The sequence below is a fragment of the Petromyzon marinus genome, chromosome 6 (assembly GCF_048934315.1).
Source record: "Petromyzon marinus isolate PM22_M1 ecotype Great Lakes invasive population chromosome 6, UKy_Petmar_22M1.pri1.0, whole genome shotgun sequence".
NCBI lineage: Eukaryota > Metazoa > Chordata > Hyperoartia > Petromyzontiformes > Petromyzontidae > Petromyzon > Petromyzon marinus.
In genome coordinates, this window is record NC_133672.1 from 1,291,426 (window position 1) to 1,316,145 (window position 24,720).

At 54.5% G+C, this 24,720-nt stretch overlaps 2 protein-coding genes across 3 annotated transcripts in view; one reads left to right on the plus strand and one right to left on the minus strand.

Annotated features, from left to right (window-relative positions):
- Positions 1-24,720, minus strand: part of LOC116939708 (radial spoke head protein 6 homolog A-like) — a 73,318-nt gene that overhangs the window by 8,393 nt on the left and 40,205 nt on the right. The gene's annotated exons all lie outside the window — the stretch shown is intronic.
- Positions 495-23,632, plus strand: LOC116939706 (protein salvador homolog 1-like). 2 transcript variants are annotated; one of them, XM_032948459.2, is made up of 5 exons: positions 495-1,438; positions 5,784-6,056; positions 11,336-11,585; positions 12,161-12,352; positions 18,695-23,632. In XM_032948459.2, exons 1-5 carry the CDS (start codon positions 1,330-1,332, stop codon positions 18,921-18,923), a joined length of 1,053 nt encoding a protein of 350 aa, XP_032804350.2. In that variant the 5' UTR covers positions 495-1,329; the 3' UTR covers positions 18,924-23,632. The 2 variants fall into 2 exon arrangements, with proteins under 2 accessions (XP_032804350.2, XP_032804351.2); XM_032948460.2 differs by lacking the exon at positions 495-1,438 and adding an exon at positions 3,600-4,239.

Genomic DNA, 24,720 nt, shown 5'->3' on the forward strand with positions numbered 1-24,720 from the left:
AGCTGGTTGTCATCACCAGCGACACGTCACACAGCTCATCGTTGTCGCGGGCTTGCTGAAGCAGTCACTGGCCACGTTCTATGTACGTGACAACGCCGTTTAATTGTGTGTCGGGCGATGGCGGGCTCAACGACACCACATTTACATTTACGCGATCTCACCCAACAACAACAAATCCCTTTGACACGATGGTAACGTGCGGCGGGGGGTAGGGGGGTGACGTCACGTTTAAAGGGACCCCCCCGCCCCACGTGACGCGGCCACGTGGTGGCGCCCCCTGGCGGGACCCGGCACCGCGGGCCGCGCGCGGCTCGGACGGGGGGAAGAAGAGGAGGGGGAGGAGGGGGAGGGGGGAGGAGGGGGGGGAGGAGGAGGGGGAGGAGGAGGGAGGAGGGGGGGAGGAGGAGGGAGGAGGAGTAGGGGGAGGAGGGAGAAGGAGGGGGAGGCGGGAGGAGGGGGATGAGGGAGAAGGGGAAGGAGGGAGGAGGAGGGAGGAGGAATCCAACCGGAGGAGTTGGCGGCGTTGGGAGCGAGGCGCGGCTGCGCGTGGACCTGGCAGCCCCCCGCGTTCGGGACGCCCCAGACGGGGAGATGTGAACGAGAGGAGGGGGGCGAGGAGAGGGCGATGGAGGCGATAAACGAGACGCCGGGGGTGAAGCGGTTGTTTTGGTTTAATTCATGGGGCTTATAACGGGGACTCCGGAGGAGCGCGGTCACTGCGCAGTCTTTGAGTCAGAGGCGTCATTGAGCCCTTGTTTACCAGCAGCAGCCGCCGCCTGCTCTCCCGAGTGTTCGCCAGCACCACCAGGAGGGGTCACCACAACAACCGTCATCAGCACCGACTACAGACGCCGGACTCAGACCCTCCCTTGAGCCAGCTCGGACATCCAGCCCTGGACCGGGCAGCAGCTCCGGACAACACCACAACACCACCACCCCTAAACCCGGACTGCGACACGGCCAGCAGCCCATTCCTGCGGCTCGTACCTCCAGCCTGGCGATTCTTCACAGTCCACTACCTCCGGTTCCCGGACCTGGGGACCGAACTCACCACCTGGACCATGACCCAGCCACCTGCTTAGACCATCTTCAGGTCAGGACATAGACCTGCCCAACATTCCCTCTATCACTCCAGAGGACGTTAACCTAGCCACCCCCATTGCTCCTGACCCCCCGTCACCCCAACACATCCATCAGTTCCTCCAAGAGTCCGGAAACCCACGGCCTCCACCATACGTCCGGAAACCGAACCCAGTCTTCGTGCCAGCATCGTCAGCCCGAGGCCCGGCCACCTGCCCTCCGCCAGCCCCGGGGTCGCGTCGCGGCCCCATGCTGTCCCACAGCGCGGCGTGCTGCGCTCACGACGCGATTTGCCCACCGGGCGAGGTGGTGAGGGGCCGCTACGTGAAGCGAGGGGAGCCCGGCCCCACCCCGAGCGGTGAGTCCCGGGGAGGTGATGCAGACTTGGGCATAGCATAGGGGGAGACCGGAGACAGAAGGAGGCGGGCTGGAATAAAGCGGAGAAAGAACGGGGACGGAGAGAGGGTGAGGATTTGATGGCGCAGGACTGGAGACGACTGGGAGAGGAGGGAGGATGACACAATGACAGGTGACAGGAGAATGAGCTAAAGTTGATACTGTGGCTAGAGAAGAATGTGAGGAAGGATAGGACAGGCGGATTTAGAAGACAAGAGGAGGCATTAAAGGAGAGAAGATAAGAACTGGACATGCGAGAGCAGGATAGGGCAGGGGGAGGAAACGCAATGGGACTGGGATCGATTGGGGAGCAGACAAGGAGGGTCAGAACGAGGCACGGGGAGGCGTGATGGAACAGCGCAGCGAGAATGGGAAGGAAGACAGCAAAACAAAGGGAGAGATACGAGGACACACGACCGGACAGAGGGGGGCAGGAGTGGGGACGATAGGGGATCACCCGGGGCAGAGGGGGGCCGGGAGGCGTGACAGCTGTGTTTACAGGGGTAGCTTTCCGATTGGGGTCAGTTGCCTGCGATTTCGAGTACATAATGATACAGATTATTCTGTTGTTTGTGTCGTTCTTACATAATTCGTAGTTAAGCCTTCAACAGTGTAACTGGAGCATTCATTATACGACATGAGACAGACCGATGCGAAGGCACACACACTTGGGAAACAGGCGTCTCGCCCCAGCCTGTCTGGGGTGCTACATTCCTCCTCCCACGTCCACGAGGTGTTTACGCGATCTGAGTCATCAAAGCAGGTTTCATTCATTCCGGGAGCTCCACGCGTGGCTATTCTTTCAGTTACATTCGTTAAAGTTTGGGACTTTTATATGCGCTGAATCTGGTCCACCCACGTGAGCAATGATTATAAATTACGACGCGACCACGTGATTTCTCGGTGCATTCTCTTCAGCCGCATCACAGGGTGTGGACTTTTTGTTGTTTTTGTATTTATAAAAAAAATTACACGCATGCGATGGAAGGGGAGACTGTATGAGGAGATTAGGTGCAAATAAATTGCATTCGTGAAGAGAAACCATCCCTCCTTGCGTGTCTCACGAATGCAATTACCGGACCAATACCTTTTATGTTGAAATATCTCAGCGGAAAAATCCCTTGGGATGGAACAACTCGTCTGCAAGGGTGTCCAGGGTGTGAATTGCCGCATACACAGCAAACACCGAATAGCACGTGTGTTAATGGGTCTCATAACTGATCCATATTTGTTCTTGGGTTAGGCCACGTAAACCAATATTGATCATTGTATTGGCTACGAAAACAACCAACATTGTCTCGCAACTCAATACAGCGGGCACGTATGTGGACACACTTTGACTAACTTAATAGTTACGCTGCTAATTAATGAATAACAATATAATATGAATTACAGCCCTTAAAAAATCCTCCGCTGGATAAAGGCATCCCACGCCATGTTGGTCATTCGACCATTCTTCACACTGGCCAGTGGTGCGCTGATCAAGGCGGGAAGCATAGATGTTGGAGCATAGTACAGCACAACAATGTATTTTGCTGCGCTGCCACCTGCTAAGAAAGTAGCCTCACAGCAGCAGCATATAGCCGCCGTTTTATGCGTGGTGGTCACCCAACGTCCGAGCGCTATGCAGGCCCCATTCTGCTAGGCTCCTGAGATTGAGTGAAATGGAGTGCATTCATGTTGATTTGATCATTGGTAGGTTAGAATGAAGGGAAGAGTATTCAATGACGAATGTTTACTCTCACCATTGGTGCAGACTTAAATATAGAAAGCCGCTTAAATACGTAATGCATTTGAATGAAACATAAGGACATTCTAAAATGTGTTAATTTAACAGGCATTTTCTTTGGTTCTTTCGGTAAAGTCACGTAGAATGAGAATAAAACAATAAATTGATAAAATAAAATAACACAATAATATTCTCACGACGTTTCGGCCTTCATCAGGTGAAGGGACGAGACTGTCTGCGCTGTCCTACCAGACAGTCTCGTCCCTTCACCTGATGAAGGCCGCTTGTGTTGTGGCCGAAACGTCGTGAGAATATTATTGTGTTATTTTATTTTATCAATTTATTATTTTATTCTCATTCTACGTGACTTTACCGAAAGAACCAAAGAAGATGAATCATTGCAGTCACGAAAGCTTTAAATCGAAATTTAACAGGCATTGTGGTGTTACAGCAGAGCCCATTTGTTATTGTATCTACAACAAAAAAAACAGTTATCATTATTCGCTTTGAAAATCCATTGCAAACAGAATTTGCGAGACTTTACAAGATGAGTTTACGGGCGGCTTCCTCTTTCCAGGCATTTTCGAACTCTCTGAAGGCTCAGAGCCCCGCGTCGCTCAACAAGGAGGGCCGGGCCCGGGGGTGGTGGGGAGTTTACCAGGGGCAGGGCCCCTTCGCGTGACACCACTCAGCCCCAGGCGCCCACGCGGCGCGATTGTGTCGCTCGGCTTGCTGCTTCACCCTGGAGAGAGTCAATAGGCATTGTGTGTGCGAGGCAGGAAAGTAAGTGTCCGCCCCATTGCTATACGACCCTTGACGCGAGCCGCTGCCAGAGTTCTAGTGCACCCCAATGGAGGTGACAACTCATAAGGTGTGACAGGGACAGCTTCTTCTGCCTTCTCACGGCAAAAGTTTCGCAAAACTGCGGAAAAAGTAGGGAGACCCCCCCCCCCCCAGCGGTTTGGGTCCGCGGTGCCGCTCCGAGTTCTCCAGAGGGACGCGCGCGGTGCTTGCAGCCACCGCTATGCCTACAGGTAAAGGGGTCGTCGTGGTCATACCGAAATCGCACGCGACACGGCGAGCGACGTTAATAAACGCTGGCGTCGCCGTTGAGGCCGTGGTGTTCTTCGTACGGCTGCTGATGTCGAAGTCGAGCAACAACTGTCATTTTACTTTGAAGTGGTTGATGGGCCACATGAGCAGCGGAGTGCTAATAACCCTTTGTGTTCGTGAGTCGGGCATTGAGTCGCTGTGTGTTCCATGGTCGGTGCTGGGTGATCAATGTCGTACACCGGAGAGATTTTAATCGATGTGCAGTTTGTGTAGCATTGATCAACGGAATGAATGTGTCATTTTGAACTGCTGGTATGACGAATACTATAGCATGCAGTAGGTAGCGTTGATTCATTATATGCAGACATAATTAATGACAGGATCAAATCTGCCTAAATGTGTTTTTTAAGTGTCCGTATACAGAACTCCTCTTATCCGCTAACGTATTACCCATAATCCCTATTATCCGCGGAAGTGGCAGGGTCTGCAAAAAACATTTTACCCACTGCCATATTCGTCCTGTTATCCACCGTCATATGCAAAGTTAATTGCAGAACGGCGTCCAATTATCAGCAATTTTTTTTTCTCCACAAAGTGGAGTGAATTCACGGATCGCCCCGCGAATGAGCCGTGATTTTGGTCCCCCGCGTCGCTGTGGACAAGAGGAGTTCTCCTGCACCTGGTAGCTGTTTTGAAATGCACTTCGTTTACAAGTGACATCGCAGTGTTCAGAGCGCAGGTTTTAACGAAGCCTACACAGGTTCCACAGATTGTCAGCAGCCATCCCAACGCACCCATCATTGTGCTGAATACGACATTGTGTAGGATGATGCCTAAGTTTCATAAGCTGTTTTGGCAGATGTACTCCTGTAATGTATTGTATTACGATCAGCATTATATGTGTTAGTTTAAGTGCCAAAAATACATTTCAGAAAATGGTAAAAATAATTTTGGCTACTGCTCTCCTTTGGAATTAGCAAGCAATGCCGGTTATTCATTTCGGAGTTAAAGTACGCGACAGCTATGGATATTCAGCATCAACTTACCGTAACATTGTTAATTAATCTGTAAAAACTTATAGACTGCCCCTATTTAAAAAAAATATATACGTTCCACGAGTCCTGTGGCTTCTGGTTCTTGGAATCAGCAGTTTCCATCCATCACCAGTGTGATCTGAAAGTCACGAACAGCAAATCCATTAATTATTCAAGAATAGACATGGGCCGAAAAGTTAGTTTACGGAGAGAGAAGCACGTTATTATTTTCGTGGTAAACTAATATTTGTCGACCTAAATGAATAAGCCATTGTTTTCCAGAGTCATCGCTACATTTGCATAATTGCTGAACAATTACTACAATGGCCAGCATGTCTGCAGCAGAATTCCCAGTGGACGCTCACAATGCACACATTCTGAGCCGTGTAGGCGGGGGTACGGGTAATCCGGGCCGAAAGTGCTGCGAGGCGTCACTTGGCGCGCCTGACGGTCGCTGATGGGACACGCGCGCGCGTGTGGCCACCCGCCAGGCCTCATGGCTCCACTGGGTCACGGGAGGCCATCGGCGTCTCCGCGTCTCGGTCGCGCCGACGCCGGGAGCAACGCCCGGAGCCAGGGACTTGGGAATGGAGCGCTGCCCGTGAGCCCTCGAGGAAGTGTGCAGGTGGCTAACGGCGCGGTGGCAACGGCTCACGGGCCCGGCCGGGGGAGGAGAGGCGCGCTGGCACCGAGGGAGAGGCGGCAGCAGCAGCAGCAGCGCCTGTCGGGGCCTCCCCACAACCAGGGCTTGCTGCATGGCTCCCGTGAGTACTACGCACCACGAGTCAGGATATTTCTTAATCTTGGCGAGGTGAATCTCAGAGAAATTCCAAAACCCGCTGGGCTGCGAGGTGGCCAGACGATGGCAGGGCAGAAAATGGGTTGGTAACCCGTGGCGCTACGGACTTCTCAGCGGTATCCACTCATATGGGCTGTCCAGTATCTGTGTGAAAGGAGCCACAGCCAGAAATAAAACTGAGTTTGCAAGATTGATAGCACAGTGAGCTAACCACTGCAGCGCCACTCCTCCACCATACACTTTAAAATAAAAGTCTTATTTTGAAAGGCAAGTTATTTTTGCATGATTATAAATGCATTTATTCGTATCAAGCCATCAATCCATGAATATCGTAAAGCTGCTAGACTCGCGCCAAGTGGTTTGTTTTACATTCACAAAGTTTCCTTTGTTGCCTTTGGATTTCTCACGAAACTCCGTCTAACTTTTTGACGTAACATTTTGTCAGTCGTCTGCGATATATGGTTGGCGTCACGTGCCGCGTGGCTTGGCAGGCGGGCTGTAATGTTCGTGTCGTGGCGCGTTACGCTCCGGCGAGAACGTTCTCCGTTACGATTCAGCATGTGTGCGCGTTAACACCTTGCTTCCTCAAATTGTGGTGCCGATTTCCTCTTCATTGTTACTCTCGTTTCATTTTGAAACGGTACAAACACATTCCAGTTAAGCCTGGTAAAATAAACATTTACAAAGCAACGCGTCCCCATGCTCCTATCAATTCGAGGTGCTGGCCCAGTGGTGTAATGTACACATTGTGATCGCAGGGCCATTCGTCCCATAATGACAACAAATTGACTGTTATTCCAAACGCAGTCTTCTCTTGTTACCGATAACATTACAGGACCAAATTCCAGGACCGTGGAGAAAAAAACCCAGAATCCTGACCCTACACTGTTGACAGAACAGAAAGTTGTGTTTGACGAATACCCCAGCCGACAGAGCGTTCGCCCCGGCACCGTGTTCACTGTGGTCCAAGAGCACAGAGCGCTGGTCGGCAGGAGCTGGAAATAGTTGGAGGTTTTGAGCGAGCGGAGTCGTCCACATGGAAACGCGGCCCAGTCGACAGCCCCGTGGCCCCTTCACGCCCGCTTCTCATTAGCCCCCCCCCTCCCTCTTAGCACCCCCTTCAACCCCACCGGAGCACGGCCAAGTCCGTCCACCGCGTCTACATCAACACACAAACACGGTCATCGTCGTCAGGCTATGCCAACCCTCACTCTTTTTTTTCTCTCCATCGTCATCATCATTATTATTATGATGTAAGTCCCAAGGCCCACGGCTACTCGCCGTGTGATCGTTGCGCATTGTGCGTTCGCCGTGGCGACGACGTTCCCAATCCTGCGCGGTGAGAACAACCGGCCGGCTGTAGCCGCACGAGCGGCCGGGTTCGCGGCGGGGCTATTGTCTGAAGACAATCGGGGGGGCGCCGCGTGGCGTCAGCGCTGCACCTCGACTGGAAAGAATGCAAACTGCGATCGGCTCTAGGAATCTGGGGACCCGTGGGGGAACTCCCAATTTCATCGTTTCAAAGAGAGAGAGAGAGATGGCGTACCTCCAAAATAACTCCACCGGTGGACATTGTAATATTGACAAAGGCTGGGAATGTCTCGTGAGTTGTACATCCGTGGAGGTGTGCGGTTCAAATGTCCTCGCGATTCGAGCCCTCGCAACGACATCGCGTGGCTGTCCGCATCCGTCTGCGCGTCCGTGTCTTTGTCGCGTCCCTTTGCTGTAGCTTCACCCAACGTTCATCGTCCGCTCAAGAATTCGCTCCCTTAGACTCGCGTCCAACTTCCCCGTGGCACGCATGGCGACCGCAAGTGGCAGCAGCCCGTGTGGGCACGGCCCTGTGGACACGGTACGCGAAGTCGTGGAGCACGCTGCTTCAATTGGCGTGAACACCACGCCCATCTCCGGCAGGGCTCGATCGCCCCAACCCGCCCCAGGCAGGCCGGGCAGGTCCGCCGATGGGCCGGGCGGACGGCCTGGGTCCGATCGTCCGGGCGTGCTGGTCGCAGCACGCTGCTTTAATTTAAACGGCGGCTGCAAGCGTTTAAATTGCTTCTTGATCGCTGGAGCAGCTGGGCAAGCGGTTGAGTCACAGTCCCGCAGTGCTGCGAAGCTCCCTGACCCGGACAGGGGGCTGGGTGGAGGGGTAGACCCCATGATTTACTGGAGGCCCCACGGCAGCGCCAGGTAGGAGCTGTACACAGCGAGCCTCTCAAACACGCTTCACAAAGTACACTTTTGTTGTCTCGTTATGCAAATATTATCGCTGCCCCACCTACCAAGGGATTAACAACGCATTAATAATATCGTGTTTTTTACGCTTAGGATGAATGCATGGAATTGCAGTCTAGAGTACTCCATCAGTGTATCTTGATTCATGCAGATTGTATGAAGATGATATGCTAATGTTCCATTTAGGCTATTCAGGACAAAATTGTACAAACTAGACAAACAAAATTAAGAGAAAGCACAATGAGATGGTCAAACCTCTGAGGGTTCAGATTTTACAATCAGTGCAATACTCTGTATAATACAGCACTTTGTAACTAAAATAACGGCAGAAATAATAACTGCTGATGATGATGATATTGCTGCTTCTCTATAATTTCCCAGGTCTCCCTTGTAATAATATTGGGCTATAATTTGGTGTTGTAGTGTGTGAAAAAAAATGTCATTTGCACGTGTCAAATTTGTAAACATTATGAACTCTGATCTATTTGCAGCCTGGGCATCGTATGTAAATGGCTTCCATCCTCATAATTATGGGATGACAGATCACTTGGAATACGCGTTTGTATTTTGTATTTAACAAATGGGCATTGCCTTACAATACCCATTTGAATTTCGCACTTCTTTGTGGCGTTCAAAACCACATTTTGGTTCATCAGGGGGGCCGGAGGGCAGAGGGGCGGTGGCAAGAGGCGGCTGAGTAGCCCGTGCCGGGGAGAGGTAACTGAGGCTCTCGCGAGAGCCATGGGCGAGGTAACTGAGGCTCTCGCGAGAGCCAGGGGAGAGGTAACTGAGGCTCTCGTGAGAGCCAGGGGAGAGGTAACCGAGGCTTTCGCGATAACCAGTGGAGAGGTAACTGAGGCTCTCGCGAGAGCCAGGGCAGAGGTAAATAAGGCTCTCGCGAGAGCCAGGGGAGAGGTAACTGAGGCTCTCGCGAGAGCCAGGGGAGAGGTAACTGAGGCTCTCGCGAGAGCCAGGGCAGAGGTAACTGAGGCTCTCGCGAGAGCCAGGGGAGAGGTAACTGAGGCTCTCGCGAGAGGAGGTAACTGAGGCTCTCGCGAGAGCCAGGGCAGAGGTAACTGAGGCTCTCGCGAGAGCCAGGGGAGAGGTAACTGAGGCTCTCGCGAGAGCCAGGGGAGAGGTAACTGAGGCTCTCGCGAGAGCCAGGGCAGAGGTAACTGAGGCTCTCGCGAGAGCCAGGGGAGAGGTAACTGAGGCTTTCGCGAGAGCCAGGGGAGAGGTAACTGAGGCTCTCGCGAGAGCCAGGGGAGAGGTAACTGAGGCTCTCGCGAGAGCCAGGGCAGAGGTAACTGAGGCTCTCGCGAGAGCCAGGGGAGAGGTAACTGAGGCTCTCGCGAGAGCCAGGGGAGAGGTAACTGAGGCTCTCGCGAGAGCCAGGGCAGAGGTAACTGAGGCTCTCGCGAGAGCCAGGGGAGAGGTAACTGAGGCTCTCGCGAGAGCCAGGGGAGAGGTAACTGAGGCTCTCGCGAGAGCCAGGGCAGAGGTAACTGAGGCTCTCGCGAGAGCCAGGGGAGAGGCAACTGAGGCTTTCGCGAGAGCCAGGGGAGAGGTAACAGGCTCTCGCGAGAGCCAGGGGAGAGGTAACTGAGGCTCTCGCGAGTGCCAGGGGAGAGGTAACTGAGGCTCTTGCGTGAGCCAGGGGAGAGGTAACTCAAGACACTTGGCACAATCCGTAGCGCAGGAAAGGGCTCCTTCTACCTGCTGCGACGTTGATCAGACACGAGCCAGTTTAAAGTTTAAAGTCTCGCCGCCGCGTTGCGTCTCGTTAACACAATTATCCTACGATGCATATTTAACGGCTCGCAGCTTTGCGGGTCATTTTAGCGGTCAAGTGGCCACGGGTGAAACGTGCGAGCACAGTCCTCCTCGTGGCGGAGATTCTGGACTCACGTGACATCGAAATCTGAGCGCGTCGTCAGACGCTGTATGGAAGTGTGACATCTGCCATTTGTATGATCACAATGCACGTGCTCAATGTATGGGCGGACACGGTGCGTGTGAGCAAAGGTAAAACCCAAACACTGCCCCCTACCCCCCACCCCGCGTGAACTCGAGAGTTGAACTCGGGAGTTGAACTCGAGGCGTGAACGTGCGCCAACAGCGAGCGCAGTTGGCGCACAAAGCCAGCGCCACCCAAAGGCTACAGCCGTCGAGATTTAGCATCGGCAAAATTTGCTTCATTTTCCTTGGCAGAGTTAAGCTCATAACACCAGCTTCAGCAACAATTCCAAGCTCCTTTCGTGATTTTATGAAAACCACTTCACAACGACCGCTACTGGAGCCTGCAGCGAGCGTGAATCAATAACAAACGTCAGTGGCCGCCTTGGGCGACTTTCTCAATGATCGTTCCCTTTGATATATCCAGCAGAGCCTCGGCGAGTCTCTCTTTGTTTCCATTAGGGTGCTGCCCTGGGATGTTTGGCCAATTCTATTCAGGAGTGTGTGGCGGGTGGAACCAAACCAGAGTACCCGGAGAAAATCACACGTGAGAGGAGAACCACTCAAAGCCCCCACACAGGTTAAAGGATCCGTTAATGTCCCACATCTCCTCGCCACCCCACAGCCCAAGTCTACAACACTCAGAATTCACAGGCAGTCTCCCATACGCTTACTCACGAGGCTGTTGGCACGCTTAGCTCCTGACGAGACTGGGCACATTCAGGGTGTACAGTATTTGTCATAGGCCTGTTTGTTATAGTTGATGCGTTGCTGGCGGTGGGATAAAGTGTGAGTAGTCAAGAACTGTGGGACTTTTAAGCTGCCTATCTGAACCTGAGGATAATTGCACTTGGCAGCGAGTGTCCACTGCCTGCAGTGCGACGAACACAACGTGCAGCGACGATGACCTTTTGACGTTTATGAAGCGGACAACCAGTGACGCGGTCGTTCCGCAAAAAATCCGAGCTCCGTGCGCCCTGCCCCACCGTGCCCCCTGTCCCACCCTGTCCCCTACCCCCTGCCCCACCCTGCCCTGGCGGGTGCCTTGCGCAGCGCCCAGCGGAGAGAACCGTCGGCCCGCGGCGGAGGAGCCGCCGCTGCCCATCGGCTGGTCGGCGGAGCGCACGGCGCACGGGCGCCGCTTCTACATCGACCGCAACACGGGCACGACGCACTGGAGCCACCCACGCGAGCGCCACGGCCTGCCCCCCGGCTGGGAGCGCGTGCAGTCTCCCGAGTGCGGCACCTACTACCTGGACCACGCCAACCGCCACGCGCAGTACCGCCACCCGCGGGCGCCCAGGTGAGCCCACAACACGAGTGAACCCGTCAGTACCCGCCACCCGCGGGCGCCCAGGTGAGCTTGCGTGCATACCTACACAAGTGAACCCATCGGTGCTGCATTAGTGAAAGATACTCCTCTCAAATAATCTGCTGCCGCCAATCAGCACTGAACCCATGACCCGGTGATGGGCGTGTTAATGAGCACATTCATGGCTGCCCCATAATGTTTGGGTACGAGGCGGTGGCCAGGGTTGGCATTAGGGGTTAGGGTTGGGGCACTATTGCGTCTAACAGCGGCAAGCACGAGGGGTGGTGTGAGCTCGTCAGCGTTGCCCAGGTGATCTCTTCTGTAGCTTCACCCACGTGACCACACCCAGGTGAGATAATCGTGTGAGGTCTTGCACGGCTCTGCCCAAGTGAGTCTGTGCGTGGCCCCGCCCAGGCGAGCTGGCCCAGGTGAGTCCATCCACGGTGCGGTGGCTCTCCCTGAACACCACGTGACTTAGAACAACAAAACGCCCCCCACTGTGGCCTCGGCGTCCGTCCACGTCGGTGACCGCGTGCGCCCCCCCACCCACCCCTGCCCCTCCGCAGTGAGCCCCACTACGAGGAGCCCCCCCCGGTGCCCCCGCTCTCGTCTCCGCCCCCCGCGAGCTCCGGCCCCGGCGGGGCGTCGCGCAGGGCGCGCCCCGCCGAGCGCCGTGCCGCCGCGGTCGTCCCCGCCAACCCGTACCGCGAGGCCGGCGTGCCCGAGTGGCTGCGCGCGTACGCACGCGCCCCCAGCAAGTACGTGGAGCTGCACGCAGCGCACTGCACTACACCGCAGTGCACTGCTATACAACATTGTGCTGGTCGCACTGCATTATGCCACACTACAGTTCATTGCACCGCGTCAAATTATACACCAACATAACGCACCGCACGAGGCACCCCACACGGTCCCTAAACAACGCCATCGCCACCATCATCACCATCGCCACCATCATCACCATCGCCACCATCATCACCATCGCCACCATCGTCACCATCGCCACCATCATCATCATCACCATCGTCACTGTGTGGTGCGCGCATCACCTCACTCTCAAACGGCACGTGCATTCAGTACGTTACGAACCAGTGATTGTATTTTCTAGATTGAAAACTCATTTCTTTAGAGCTGCTTTTTCTGGTTAGTTTGTTCTCCTTCCCCCGCATCTCCGGTTAGCATGGTTGGCTACGTACGGTGCGAAAGAAGTTCAACACACACATGCATAACACTGTGTAACAAAACTAAAATTTGTCCCTGTGTAGTAAGTATTATTTCCTAATTTCTTATGCCTCAAAAGTACTAAAAAGGCTATTATTCCCCACAAACTTTGCTTTTGTGACCAGGACAGTGATATTTTGAAATGTACCTATTTTCAATGAGAAGACTTGGTGTGCATTTGTGTCATTCCTTCACATAAAGTCCTGGTCACAAAAGCAAAGTTTGTGGGGAATAATAGCCATTTTCTGTACTTTTGAGGCATAAGCAATTAGGAAATAACACTTACTACCCAGGGACAGAAATCGTGTTACATCGTGAATTATCAGGTCCCACGTTAAGCCACAGCTCGAGGCGCTGCATGGAGCTGCATGTCAATCGGCCACTGTGAAGCGAAGGGACCCGCACATTGACGAGGCTGTAATTTGCGCCGTGCCATCAGCGGACAAAAACCTCCACCTCCTTTATTCGAGGTGCATAAATCTGAGACGTGGGACGGGCCGCTTCACACGGCAGGCCCCCTCCCCAGACCGAGCGCAATCCCGTGGGGCGGGGGGGTGGGGCGGGGGGAGCCGGGGGGGGGGGGGGGGGCGTGGGGGGCTTCTCCCTGGCAAAGCCGCAGGGCCCCGCCCCGCGCTGTCCAGCAGCAGCATCCAGGCCGAGTCGTCTCAGACGGCGGCTGTCGTCGTTGTCCTCGGGACGCCGTCGGCTCTGCCGCAGCCTGAAGCCGTGGCGCGGCAGCGCCTGTGTGGTGAGGCACTCTCTGCAAACGCTACAATTCCATGTAACGGTTAATCTGCAAGAGTACTAATCTTAGACCATCGTCATCGGTCATGAGCGATCCTCTGCCGGATAAAGGCCTCCCCGTGCCATCGCCATATCTCCTTCTACCTCCTCGTTGTGAGAGTGTATCCGGCACCTGCACGCAAGCGGATTTCCTCGCTCCATCTCCAAGGTAGCGAACCTCTCGGTCACGTTCCCTCGCTCATCCGATCCTAAACGAACTTAAAGGTTGCTGCCGGAAAGGTAGCATCATGGGGAAAACGGAAAAGCAAGGAAATGATGTCACTGTGGTACCAAAGATTAAGGTCGCAAACAGCTTCCTGTTGGGTGTTGTGGCGAGGGGAGGGTGGAGCTGTGAGTAGGATTAAACCCTGACGTTTCACGAGCAAGGTCCAGAAATAACTATAGTGGGTAATGGGCTGAGACACCACGTGCTTTTGCGTGGCATCCGTGTTGCCAGATTAGAAACAAATAAACATGGACACTAATGGGAACAAAAAAGTTATCAATTCCCATAAACATCCTCTCATTATTGCAGACTGCAAAAGGAGCAGCTCTTGAATTTGGAAACTTTTCTTTTCAAATTCTTCCGTTAACCGCGTGGCTGTGAACGGTTGAGTAGAACGTGGCTTCACTTCAAACCCTGAAGAACGTCTTCGATGATATCCGTGTAAGAACAACGCGAGGTTCTACTCTCGTTCCGAACGGGGACTCTGCAAACTCCGACTAATCCTGCCTTGACCTACTGTAAAAAACAAAATCTTAAAAGAGGTGGCCGGGTGGCTCAGAGGTCAGCACTGAGCTAGCGTCACAGAGACCCGGGGTGTGCATTCAGGTTTCAGCGTCCATGGTAACATTGGGCTCCCAAATTGTCGTGAATTTACGTCTCAGCCTGGTCACCAGTGATGGCACAAACACACTCCTAGAGTATCAAATTCCGTATTTTACTTAAATTGGTCAACTTTAATGTCTGAGAATTATAATATCTTGACCTGAACATCTGTATAGCAGGGCGTGAACATCTCAAAAGTAGTTCTGCGATATCACCTTCAGCGGACCATTCTCAAAGATGTGGAAATGCACTGCTCTGCGACAATTCCAAATGGATACTCTTCAAATCATACGTCGTTGAGAGTACCATGTTTTAAGTAAATAATTATGTTTTAAGTAAATACTTTACTTAAAACATTTGACTGTACTTAACGTGAACAAAAACACCGTGTGGACGCAGAGCCAACAACCCCCCCGCCCCCCGTGTTCCGTAGCATCGCTTGCTGGAAGGCGAGCGGGTTTGTGGTTTCTCTCCGTGCCAAGGCGTGGGTTTTCCCAAACGTCGCTAAAACAAACCGCGCGAGGCGTGGGACAATCGGCCCCTTTGAGCGCAGGGCAAAGCGGAATCGCGGGGCCGCCAGGAGGAAGCCGGCCGCAGCGAGACGCCTTCGGCTGCCCCCTTTTAGATCAGCGCCCGGAGTCGCGCGTCCCACGCTCGCGCCGAGCGCGGAACCGCCGGCCACTGGCGCGTACGAGGCACGTGGCGACGGGGAATAATTATCCTCCGGCCTTGTCGCCCTCGATCGTGCCCAGTGCCCGGCTGATCTTGGCAGCCAAAAAGCGCTTAGCCTGGTTAGTGCCTGGGGACTGTCTGGGGATAAGAGGGTGTCAGAGGCTTGGGCAGCGAGGTGCCGAGGAGATGGCGGCACAGAGATGGCTTCTTGATTCGTTTTTGCGGAGATTTGAGTGTCGCCTCTCCGCACGCACGGGTGTTCTCCGTGACCACCGGTTTTCTCCCAAATGCTCTGCTTGTTAATGGAGTTGGCCGAACGTCGCAATGTAGGTCCATCCTGGAAAGGTCTCGAGACTCATTGAGGTTTTCCAGGATAAGTACATGGCATTAGTATTAGTGTTATAGATTATCTACTTGGCAATAGATGTATAGGATACAGCACGCATGTGTACGAGTACTGGGCCATGGGCAGTATACGTGCTACAAGTGCTGAAGTAAACTACAGTGGCCCCATGCTCAAACGAGCATTTTGGCAGGGCCCAATCTGTCGCCTTAGCAGCCACCGTTGCTATAACTGCACAACGAATGTGTGCCCATGGGGCGGTGGCATCGTGCTGCTTTGCCCACTGCGCTACGAACCCGGCGAACTGAATTAAATTTCTGGCCATGGCAAACATCAGTGACGAAAGTCTGAACTGGTTACGGACCTTTCAGAGGTTGATTCAGCCTGAAGTGAGTACTTGCTGTGGTGTATAACATCAGCACCGGGGAGACAACTGCGATTGACGTTCCACCCCCCTCACGCGCCATTTCATTAAGTGCTCACTCAGCACTTGGCCCAACAGTCGTTGTAAGGCTACCTGTGGGACCTTAGTCTTTGTCTGGTTCCCACGCTCCTCCCAAGCTGCTCTCTCTGAAAGCCACCCACTGGTTGACACTTTCTTGCTTTAAACGACGCTCGTGAAAGACTGCCAGCAGCCCATTACGCAAACCTCCACCAGGGAAGGGTTCACGTGGTTTGAAATCTGTGCCAATCTCTGGATCGTGACGAATCCCACAAATAAGGATTCTTTAATCACCCTGAATTGGGTCGCGATGGAAGCCGAATGGAAGAGACGTTCGCCAAGTTGAGTTAGGGGGCGCGTGAAGCAACAGATATGGGGGGGGGGGGGGGGGGCGGGTGGCGTGGATGCTGCTCTCGTAAAACGCTCGCGAACTCTCGCACGGCGCAGCGGAGCCCCGCGCGTTCGAGACACGAGGCGAGGCCTCGCAGATGACCCCCCCCCCCCCCCCGCATCCCACCCCGTAGTGAGCACGCCAGGAATGTCCCCGCTTGGCGACCTTCAGCACATTCACCTCTCTCCATTGTCCTTTCCTTCCTCGACAAATATTGACCTACTTATTATTATTATTCCTTGCAAGGTACAGGCAGCACAGAGGAACTCGCCTTAAACACACACACACAGACAACACCCCCTGCGTGGGCGTGAAGACTGTTGGTACTAGTTCTGTTTGCGAGCGCCTATTAAGGCCGCAATGGTAGTGAAGGGGGTGCTGCGAGCGGCGCACGGCGCCAGAAGTTAGGTAAATTCCTGGCCACGGATAACTCGTGAACGGAGTGAAGTCATTTGGAGAGGTATTCGTCCTCAGTAGATCGACAAAGGGACCGTCATTCTCTAGATAAAACGATAGAGGGCTGGGTTCACGTGTTGCTTAATGTTCCTGTTCACCCAGTGAGCTGCTGCTCATGTGCCGATGTCTTCACCGGCACATGAGCAGCAGCCACGAGGCCAAGGAGAGCAGAGAAGTCTGTTGTGGGGATGTTCTCCCTCGATGCGATCGATGCGATTCTCCTTTCCCAAGACGCGCCTCTTGGTTCGCACCGTGCATGCATATGCCGCATTATACACGTGCATAACGCGTTATACACGTGCATAACGCATTATACACGTGTATAACGCGTTATGCGCGTTATGCGCGTTCACAAAGCAACACATTTCCCGTATCACCATACGGGCCACAGGGGCAACGCGGTTGGCGAGCCCATGTTGCGCGGTGTTTGGTGTGGCCGGCAACGACAACCGCACGGCCGGCTTCGCGCCGCCGTCCGCACCGACGCAAGCAGGTGCCCGAGTCACGCCGAGCGGTGCCATCTGGGAAAGTTCTCAAAGCGCGGCGGCGGCGGCGGCGTTTGGAGCGCACGCCACGGTCCCTCTGCAAACATCCCACGAGGGCTTTATCGAAGGTGGAGGGGGGGGTAGGGAGATAGGGAGAGGTTCCGTGAGCGGGGAAGCGAACGCAGGGCAGCGATTAGGCGGCACAATGGAGCGATGTCCGGTGGGAAAGCTCGCTCGGCACATTGTCCTCCCATAGCCGTCAATGGCAGGAAGCAGAGAGCGAGGGCTCGGGTCGCCGGGCCGCGCGGCTCGAGTTGAACTCCCGACGCCACGGGGGTCTCGGCCGCTGGACGCCGGCCAGCCCCGCCGGCCGCACCCAGGCCCACCCGCTCACCCCCACCGCCTTCTCCGCTCCTCCAGCCCCGGCCTCAACCCGAGCGCAACTTCTTCCTTCACCGACAAACAAAACGCAGCAGTGACCCCGCTCCTTGGCTAGGCCCATACGGATTAGGAATCTCCGAATCGTACCCCAGATGGCCAACTCTGTGAGCAGACGTGATGCCATTTCGGCGGAGTAAAAAAATAAAAAAAACAACAACAAAAAGCCGTGAATCTCGCTCGCGGACATGCGTCCCCAACGCCGCGCCGCGTCCAGCGACGGGCGTCGATTTGCCATCGTTTCACTTGAAGGTTGTTGTTGGCGACCGTCACGTGGGAAAGAACCTCCTCGATGGGCTTCAGGATTATAGGATGCCTGAGGATTTACATTTTAACGAGCCGGACGTAAAAACAAGCCGCGCAAAAGACAAGCGAGAGAAGGGCACGAGACTCCGGTACGGTGTTGGCAGCAGCACGTGACACTAGAAGAGTGCTCGCAGCATCGCCCAGAGGATGTCACGCTGTGCGTGCTCAGACACCGACCGCCGTTTTACCACTGCTCATCAATCGCGACGAGTTTTCCTGGTTCGGTCCCGCTGAAGTTCAAGAGTGGGATCTGTCCGTATGCACAAATGTGTTTCGTTTTACGTGTCGGTCTTTTGGGACCTCCCAACCTTGAAATCACATTTCTTAAAAGAAAGGATACACGGAAGATATATGCAGCGAAGGAGGGGGCTTTGTTGTTACGGTGCTTGGGACGTAACGTCGGGAAGACTTGGAACGTTTTAGGGGAAGAGGTGGGGTGATATTTGGAAAAACAATGGTCATTGGAATGCTGACGATGATGATGTTGAGAATTGAGATTATGCTGACGTGAATGATAATTCACTGTATAAAAAAAAAAGTTGTTTTTGTTCCTGGGTAGTAAGTGTTATTTCCTAATGGCTTATGCCTCAAAAGTACAGAAATTGGCTATTATTCCCCACAAACTTTGCTTTTGTGACCAGGACAATGATATTTTGAAATTTACTTATTTTCAATGAGAAAACGTGGTGTGCATTTGTGCCATTCCCTCACACAAAGTCCTCGCTCTCCGCCAGGTACGACCACATCCTCAAGTGGGAGCTGTTCCTGCCGGACGACCTGGAGGACTACCAGGCCATGCTCAAGCTGCTCTTCATGAAGGAGCTGGAGGTGGTGGTGCGGCGCTACGAGCGCTACCGCCAGGCGCTGCTCAACCGCCTGCGCACGCCGGCGGTGGCCAGCAAGGGCTGCAGCCCCGCGGGCGCCGGGGCCTGCAAACCGCGGGAGGGCGGCCGCGACCCCTGAGGGCGGCCGCGACCCCTGAGGGCGGCGGAACCCCGGGGGGGGGGGGGGTGAGGGGGAGCTCGGCGGCGGCGGCGTTGGGGGTTGAGAAGAAAGTTCGCGTCCACTCGACGGACGGACGAGTTCCTGAGGCCCGTGCTTGGCGCGAGAACGCTGCTCCCTCCCTCTCTGTGCTTAGAGCCGCGTGTTCACACGCAAGGGTTGGAAAGTGCAGAAGAAGTGCGAGACACGACACGCAAACAACAACAACAACTGCCGGTCACCACTAAGTGGCGGTGAAGTCACCACGGGCACGTGTGCCACGCGAGGTGCACACGCAAAGTTGCGCCAGTGCACACACAAGCGAGAGAGCCGCGAGGCCTGCTGTTGAACGACGGCGCGCTGCCGTGCTTACAAGCAGCAGGAGAATTGGTTGAAGAAAAAAAAAACCCCCGTTACGAACGAGCGACGGCACTTTTTGAGTCGCGCGAGGCTTGGGGAGCACGGCTCTACAGACGACGAACGGCCGTGCCCCGCGGCGAGGCCCCTCGCTGTTCACGTCCTCTCGCGAGGCCCGGCCCAGACGGAGCCGTCCCCCAAGGTGGCCTCAGCCGTCTGCTGGCACGGCGCGCGAGGCTATCGCCGTGAACGCGGCGCGTCACTGCTGTCCACATTTATTTTTTTACATCGGCGAAACGTTCGCAAAGTGTCGTTTAATCTCAAAGGAACGTCGGGGTTCTCGGAGCCAGAGGCTGCCCAGACGATGTTCCAATAAAACGTCTGCGTGAACACAGATCCCCTTGGCCGGCCGCATCTGCACGCTTATCAGATGGGCAGCGCGCTGTTTTTTATTAATGACAGAGCACAGCCGCGGTGCGTCACGCGCGCCACGAGACGGCTCCGCGAGGAGGTCGCTGCTGCGTGGAAAGGCGTCCACGGAAAGGATAGCGCTCTGTTTTGACTACAATCCCTGGCCAGTATCCAGAGAATGATAACAAAAAAAGTTATAAAAAATTAAAAAAAGGGTTGCTTTTCTCTCCACAAAGGTCGTCTTCCCGCTACCGTCCACACGAGGGGACGACTTCAAAGAGGGCGTTCCCGAAGCTGCATTTTGGGAGAGGCGGATCGGACGTCGAATACGGAGCAGGAGGAATGAGCCCTCGAACACGGCGCTGTTTTGCCTTTTGGAGCGACGGCGGCGGCATCATCATCACTATCGTGACGGAGAGCGGCGGAAATGAAGAAATAACGGTGGCCGCTGCAAAACACGGGGACTGCGGCTCAAAGTGAAACGAGCGTCGTAAGCAGCCGGTGGGGTTGGTGATGACTTGACCGTAGGTCGAGTCGTCGTTTGTAATGCCAGTGCAAGGACAGCGCAGGCCTACAGCCAGAGGCGTGGAGGGGTTTGGCCAGGCCCCATTAATTGACAATATATTGCATTGCATCATTAATTGCCACCCATATTGGTATGTACCGTATGTATGTTGAACGTCTTTCTCACCGTACACAGCGAAAAGCTACATTTTTATAATATATAAAATAAAACAATTTCACTTCGTCAACAAAAAATACTGCAGCTTCTGTTGTCACAGAGAATGTGGAATGTTCAAACAGAGTAAAGTGGTCATAGGATTTCATCAATTTTCAGTCAAAAACAAACAACACAAAAAAATATTTATTCTGTGATGAAAAAAATCTGAAAATGGGCCTAATTCCATTTGGCAGAAAGGGCGCTTGTGGAAGGTCGCCTTTTGGCCAATCGAGACGTTTGTCTCAAGGGGCTCCCACCTGGGTGCAACGTCCACGAGTGCATGGAAGTTAAAACGGCCAAATGTTTGGGGGGAAAACGCCTGCGCCTTGTCCATTGTTTTCAGTAGATTTTGGCATTGTCACCAACATATGAATCAGACCAAAAGTTTTCATCGGGTTTCATCAACCTGCATCCGGTGCAACTGGCGATGTCAATTAAACGGACAGCATCGTCTCTTCACGTGGGAACTCACTGCTGCGACGTCTGCTTCAAACTCTTCCCCTCGGTTATGAGCAATGTGCGGAGCGGCGCTTGGGCAGCGAAGCGGCGCTGCTTTAGCTCGGTGTGGCGCACGAGCCAAAGGCGAGGTGGCAACACGAAGTGGGCCTGGGCGATCGACGCGATTGAGCCCGGGGAAGCGGTTCGCTCTGCAGCGCAGCCTCATTCCGCGTGTGTCGGTCACGACTCTCGTCCGCTTGGCAGGCGGCTCCGGTGATCGGTTTGCAATAAAACGCAGCCCTAACAACTTGGGCAGACGAAGTCCTTCAGGGAGTGCTGTGACGGCTCTTGAGCACAAGAGCCGTCACAGGGCGGAGTGATCATTTTGCGACAAGAATGAATGCCGGCATCTCTCTGGTCTGCAGATTAATGGCGCAGCTATTCGCCCTAGTAATTTGTGGTGGTATACATGTAGACTGTCTATCGGTTAATTTCAGAGACGTATCGCCACGTCGCGTAGGACAGAGCCAGGGGTTACGTTCAGCGGCAGTGCAGCTACCCCTCGTGAGCCACACTCTCAGAAGCCAACTGGGAAAAGAAAATAAACCCAGCCGGCACAAACAAAACCGTGCCAAGAAAAGACAGATTTCCACAGAAGATGATGACAGAGCATCGAGCACAGAGTGTGGAAAGTTCTCTGCACCCCAGGGTGGAAGGGCAGAGGAAACAACTGACAGCTCTCCCGCTTTCCTACGTCCGTCCGTCTGTTCCACGTTTCGCAATCCTCACCAAAGCCAAACAGCGCGCATTTACAGAGCACCCAACTATCATCGCATCTCACGACACAGGGCAGAAGAGTGGGACGCACGTCACATGACATAAGGACGCGTAGTGTATAATACTACACGCACATCATTAATGATATGGCTATCCAAGATGTGCACCACGGGGTGGCAACGCGGACTGCAGTTTGTGATTCACGTTGTTAGAGGAACAGCAGCAAGCAGCATCGACGGAGTCCAACCGCTGGCCGGCACGGTCTCCTAAACACCACGACTGCAGCCCCACTGGTGTTCATCGCCCACGACATCAACGTTGCTACTTCACACACCACGTTGGCCTTCGTTACAGTTCCCACCAGGATATCGGACTCCCTCGGTAACGGTTTCAACGCACGGTTTTGGATGCCGAACCGCGACGTTTCAACACTTCCGAGCGCCGCACTGTGGTGGTGCGTGGCCCGGTGACTCCACGCGGTGACTCCACGCGGTGACTCCACGCGGTGACTGCACGCGGTGACTCCACGCGGTGACTCCACGCGGTGACTCCACGCGGTGACTCCACGCGGTGACTCCACGCGGTGACTCCACGCGGTGACTCCACGCGGTGACCCCACGCGGTGACCCCACGCGGCGACCCCACGCGGCGACCCCACGCGGCGACCCCACGCGGCGACTCCACGCGGCGACTCCACGCGGCGACCCCACGCGGCGACCCCACGCGGTGACCCCACGCGGTGACTCCACGCGGTGACCCCACGTGGTGACCTCACGTGGTGACTCCACGCGGTGACCCCACGCGGTGACCCCACACGGGGACTCGCGAGTAGCAGAGCCGGCGGCTGCATGACGCCTCAATCCATCGATCGGCTGCATGACCCCTCAATCCATCGGCGTGAGCGGGAGACGGCGCGCGTCGCAGCGCAGGAGTCGAACCCGGGAATGACGTTGAACGGGGCTGTCGACGCGATCGCAAAGGGGCATGCACCACCGCAAACATTCTTGAGTTGTCCGTGCAGTATTAACTTGCTTGTTTTTCCTTTCTCGGAAGCACTTTAAATTTAATCCATGTTTTTGCGTGACAAAGTAGAGTACAGATTAGCTACGTGACTTGTTTTAAATGTTCGTGTTTAATGTGCGTGTTGAATGTTTGTGTTGAATGCTGCTAAACAGCCGCACCGTTGACAAAAACGAAGCGACTGCGCTCTTAGCTCGGCTTTGCCTTAATCTGTGGAAGCACGGGGGGGTGTTGTCTGAGCTCGACGAAGCATTTTGTCGAATTGCCGTGCGGGCCGTCTTCACCGTGGAGAACACTCGCGCGGAGGTGAACTATTTCGCCAAGCGATGTACGACTGAGCTGCCTCGCCTTCAGTCACAACGTGCTTCTCACGACGAGTGGTTTGAAATCGATCCCGCCGACCAGCCTGTCACTTGGCATCCCATGTACACATTGTGTTACGCATTCCATGCCCGTTTTCCTGGGAGAAATGCAATATACCTATTTAGATTTGTATTTTAACCAAAACATTCCGAATCAAATGTCCCCACGCTCTCTGGAGCAAGGCGTTGTGACCACCATCACCACTACCGTCGGCACTGCTCTGAAGCTGCTGATGGAAACTTCACATTCCGATGTCGGGGGCGGCTGTGAGCTTCACGGGCACGGCGCACCAGCGCCGTCTACCTACGGACAGCTGTGCACCATCTGCACGCGCGGGGCCCGTCTCTGCCCGACTCCTCAAGGAAGCGGTTTTGCTTTCGTTTCCACCGATTTCCGGTCGGCAGAGGCCCTCCTCCAGTTGCTTGCCACGCGGATGGCTTCTAAGGACGATGGTGATAATGGTGATGATGATGAAAATATTGTGCGACACTTTGTACAGTTTATAGGACTAAGTGCATTCTAATATTCATATATTTTAAAGATTTTTTTGTAATGTATGACAAGCTCTACACGATTTAAAAAAAAACAAATGAATTGAGACGTCTTCGTGTGCTGCCGTCTTAAAGTCGCTGTTCGCCTTCTACCCATGGACATTGCACTGGGACCTCTAAAGGATGGCCAATCAGGGGCTGGACTTACAGAGGCGACCCGCTCCTTAGAAGCATGATCCCTGCTGCCTGTATAAACCCCTGCTGCCTGTATAAACCCCTGCTGCCTGTATAAACCCCTGCTGCCTGTATAAACCCCTGCTGCCTGTATAAACCCTTCGTCCACGACAGTAAAATTGACCAAAACCACCGCACGTGATGGGGGAAGGGAGCGAGCGACTTGACGCCACATCGTGTAAACATACAAACAGCAACAGCATCCAATTATGGCAATGACAGCATAGACGTGTTACTCTGACGTTTCACCAATGCATCAATTATATATGCACGTTGTTAACGGGTCAATTATATTTTTCGTGGTGGTCAATTAAAATTGTTGGCCTGATTGAATCAACAGCCATAACTGTTAACATTGAATAAAATCAATCACCTGCCCCGAGGCTATTACATTCTCAATGCAAATGCATTTTGAGTGAACGTGCACGAGCCGCGGAGCTGAGAGAGCTGCTGAAGCTGGAACGTCTATTTATCTATTTGACACGAGGGCTTTCGCGACCACGTGGGAACGTTCATAAACGCGAGACCCCCCCCCCCCCCCCTTATGATGGGGGCAGCAGTGCGCCCGTGTGCGTGACTGCGCTTGCAGGGGGGGGGGGGGGTGCGAGCTCGCGCGAGTCGTGGAAGGCAGCAGATGAGAACGCGCCGGACTTGGGGACTCCGCCGAGTCTTGTCGCTCGGGGGGGGGGGGGGGTGTCTGCGACCCCGTCCGTCATTTTCATTGTAACGGCAAAACGACAGAAGACAGCGAGGCGCTTGAATGGCCCCGAGCTGGGTCTCTCGTTCCTCAGTGAAGCACGGTGCCCTGGGCCACGCCGCTACGGAGGTGGCGCACGACCCCCAAGACGCACGACCCCCAAGACGCACGACCCTCCAGTGTCTTCGAGGAAAGACGGCGAGGCCGAGGGCTCCGTCGCTACACAAGAGGCCCATCGTGGAGCGAGAGGCCCTGCAGCAGTGACCCGGC